The sequence below is a fragment of the Takifugu rubripes genome, unplaced genomic scaffold (assembly GCF_901000725.2).
Source record: "Takifugu rubripes unplaced genomic scaffold, fTakRub1.2, whole genome shotgun sequence".
Taxonomy (NCBI): Eukaryota; Metazoa; Chordata; class Actinopteri; order Tetraodontiformes; family Tetraodontidae; genus Takifugu; species Takifugu rubripes.
This window is the reverse complement of record NW_021821634.1, coordinates 358220-361242: the sequence shown is the minus strand read 5'-3', so window position 1 is coordinate 361242 and position 3023 is coordinate 358220. Positions and strand designations below refer to the sequence as shown.

General features: G+C 61.5%; 1 protein-coding gene across 3 annotated transcripts in view; it reads right to left on the bottom strand.

Moving 5' to 3' along the window:
* Positions 1-211: 211 nt before the first annotated feature.
* The window catches only part of tgm2l (transglutaminase 2, like), a 6266-nt gene continuing 3454 nt past the window's right edge, over positions 212-3023 (bottom strand). For all 3 annotated transcript variants that reach the window (XM_029832031.1, XM_029832030.1, XM_029832032.1), the window contains 8 exons: positions 2891-2994; positions 2679-2821; positions 2509-2608; positions 2219-2361; positions 2010-2139; positions 1196-1353; positions 988-1124; positions 212-914 (listed from right to left, as the gene is read on the bottom strand). In XM_029832031.1, coding sequence (XP_029687891.1) covers positions 743-914; positions 988-1124; positions 1196-1353; positions 2010-2139; positions 2219-2361; positions 2509-2608; positions 2679-2821; positions 2891-2994 — 1087 coding nt within the window. In that variant the 3' untranslated portion in view covers positions 212-742. The remainder of the gene's footprint in view (positions 915-987; positions 1125-1195; positions 1354-2009; positions 2140-2218; positions 2362-2508; positions 2609-2678; positions 2822-2890; positions 2995-3023) is intronic.

Below are 3023 nucleotides of genomic sequence, written 5' to 3'. Positions count from 1 at the left end.
CAGCTGTGTCCATGTCTGTCTCAAGGCCCCCCCCCCATGACCAGGTAGGAGCTAACCCCCCGTCACCACCAAAAGGCTGTTTTCTGATTGGCCACCAGGGGGCGGGCGCTGGGATCTGTGGAGATCTACTCAAGAATGGAAGGATCCTCACGCAGGAGCCAGAGATTTATTAGAATCTGAGAATAACAATTGATTTAAGGAGCAACTCAAGTTTAGCCGAGACCCAACGAAACCTTCAGCCAGACGCATCAGTTCCTCTCATCTGCAGGTCACATCCAGGAAACAGCAAGCTAGCAGGTTTAGCAGAGCTAGCGCTCAGCTAACAGGCACGTCTGAGTCCACCAGTGAGCTGTTCTTTCAGGGTCCCTCAGAGTCCATCAGGGCTCCTCAGGGTCCATCAGGGCCCCTCAGGATCCATCAGGGCTCCTCAGGGTCCATCAGGGTCCATCAGGGCTCCTCAGGATCCATCAGGGCTCCTCAGGGTCCATCAGGGCTCCTCAGGGTCCATCAGGGCTCCTCAGGATCCATCAGGGCCCCTCAGGGTCCATCAGGGCTCCTCAGGGTCCATCAGGGCCCCTCAGGATCCATCAGGGGTCCATCAGGGCCCCTCAGGATCCATCAGGGGTCCATCAGGGCCCCTCAGGATCCATCAGGGCTCCTCAGGATCCATCAGGGTCCATCAGGGCTCCTGGGTCCAGTCTGGTGCAGGCTCCTGGCTCCTGTGTTATCCATTCCGTCCTCCTTAGTCACGCGAGGCCATCTGGGGGGGCTGTTTGTGGACGACCACGGTGGTGACGCCCTTCACGTCCTTCAGTCTGTCGGAGTCAAAGTCCACCAGGAGCCTCCTGACGCCGGTCCGCATCGGGGAGAAGGACAGCGTGACGGACAGCTTCTGGCCTGGAGCTACAGAATCCCTAGAGGAAGAGAGGAGAGCCATGAGACCCTTCTCCGTCCCATCATCAGTGGTTTAGCTGCTGGGTCACTTACTTGACTTGGACCTGGGTAGCGGGCAGAAGTCCCGCCCCCTCCACCGTGAAGACGCCGCCCCTCAGAGGCACGGGGAGAGGGTTGGCGAAGGAGATGTGGGCGCTCACGCTTTCCCACACAACAGCTTTTCCAGGGACCTGCAGGAGCACATGATCGGTCACATGATGCTCCGGGCCGTGCGCCGTCCCACCAGGACCCGTGCACTCACCTGCACCAGGAGTTCAGGTGAGCTGAGGGAGATGTTGGCCACCGCCATGACGGGGCGGCGGCCTGTGGGCGTCAGGAAGGCCTCCACCCTGATCAGGTGGTGCTCAGAGACACAGGTGGCGTAGTCGGCGTAACGCAGGCGCAGAACCTCCCTGTGGACTGGACAGACCATCAGAACCGACCCAGAGCCAGACCCCGACCCCGACCCTGACCCTGACCCCGACCATGACTCTGACTCTAACCCAGAGCCAGACCCTGACCCCGACCATGACCCAGACCCTGACCCAGACCCTGACCCAGACCCTGACTCTAACCCTGACCCAGACCCTGACCCTGACTCTGACTCTGACTCTAACCCAGAGCCAGACCCCGACCCAGACCCTGACCCCGACCCAAACCCTGACTCTAACCCAGAGCCAGAGCCAGACCCTGACCCAGAGCCAGAGCCAGACCCCGACCCAAACCCAGACCCTGACTCTAACCCAGACCCTGACTCTAACCCTGACCCTGACCATGACCCCGACCCTGACTCTGACTCTAACCCTGACCCTGACCCCGACCCAAACCCAGACCCTGACTCTAACCCTGACCCTGACCATGACCCCGACCCTGACTCTGACTCTAACCCTGACCCTGACCCAAACCCAGACCCTGACCCTGACTCTAACCCCGACCCAGACCCTGACTCTAACCCTGACCCTGACCCTGACCCTGACTCTAACCCTGACCCTGACCCTGACCCAGACCCCGACCCTGACTCTAACCCCGACCCTGACCCTGACCCCGACCCCGACCCCGACCCTGGAAGCACCAACCTGCGTGAGCGTGCACGTGCACGCCCACCGACCGTCTCTTGCACTCCCCCCGGAACAGAGCGTTGTAAGTTACAGCTTTGGCCAGAACCGTCAGTTGGCCTCCAGCCCCGGAGCCTTGGACGTTCTCCACCTGCACACACACCAACCCTGGACTCAGACATCAGGAGACCGACCTGAGGCACCTGTGCAGGTGCCGCCGCCGCTCCCACCTCCACCATCACATCGAAGTCGGTCCCGAACACAGGCGTGGCGTGTTTGATGGACAGCTGCAGCGGTTCTGGCGTCTGCTCGCCGCCCGGTTCTGTCAGCCGCCGCCCCGCCTTCACGTACACCTCCCTCTCCTTCCTGGAACCTGCAGCAGCGAACAGGAAACAGAAGGGGAGGGGTTCAGAACCAGGACGGACCTGGATGGCCTCCAGGACGACTCCAGGTCCAACGTGTGGCCCCTGTCCTGGGTCCTGAAGGGCTTCTTCCCCGACTGGCTCAGGTGTCTCGTTACCTTCGGGGTATTTGTAGAGCCGGGTGACGTCTTCTCTGGCGTCGCCAAACACACTTTTGGTGCTGATGTTCCTCCCCACGTTCCCCTGGTCCTCCCTGATCTGTCAGAATCAAGTCCAGCAGTTTTTCACCAGAAACTTTGGAATAAACCGGAGGAGCACCTGTGGTCACCTTCTGCCGCCGGCCGTCTGCGTACGTGATCCAGTGGACGATGTCGGCGTTCACCTCCGCGAACACGAAGGGAGCGTCGTACTTCACGCCCAGGTTGCCCTCCTTGATGGCGGCCACTGGACACGGGCCACAGCAGAACTCCCCTGGAGAGCCCAAACACAATCAGCACCGTGGACGGACCCGGCGCGGACGCCGCTGTCCTCGGACCGTACCCTCACTGCGCTCCTGGGGGGTGGGGTCTAAGACCTGCCAGCCGTCGTGTCCTGGGGGGAGGTCCTCTCTCTTCATCCAGGCCTCCACCCAACAGTGGAAGTTCCTGCAGGCGTGAGGAGACGTGTCACCAGA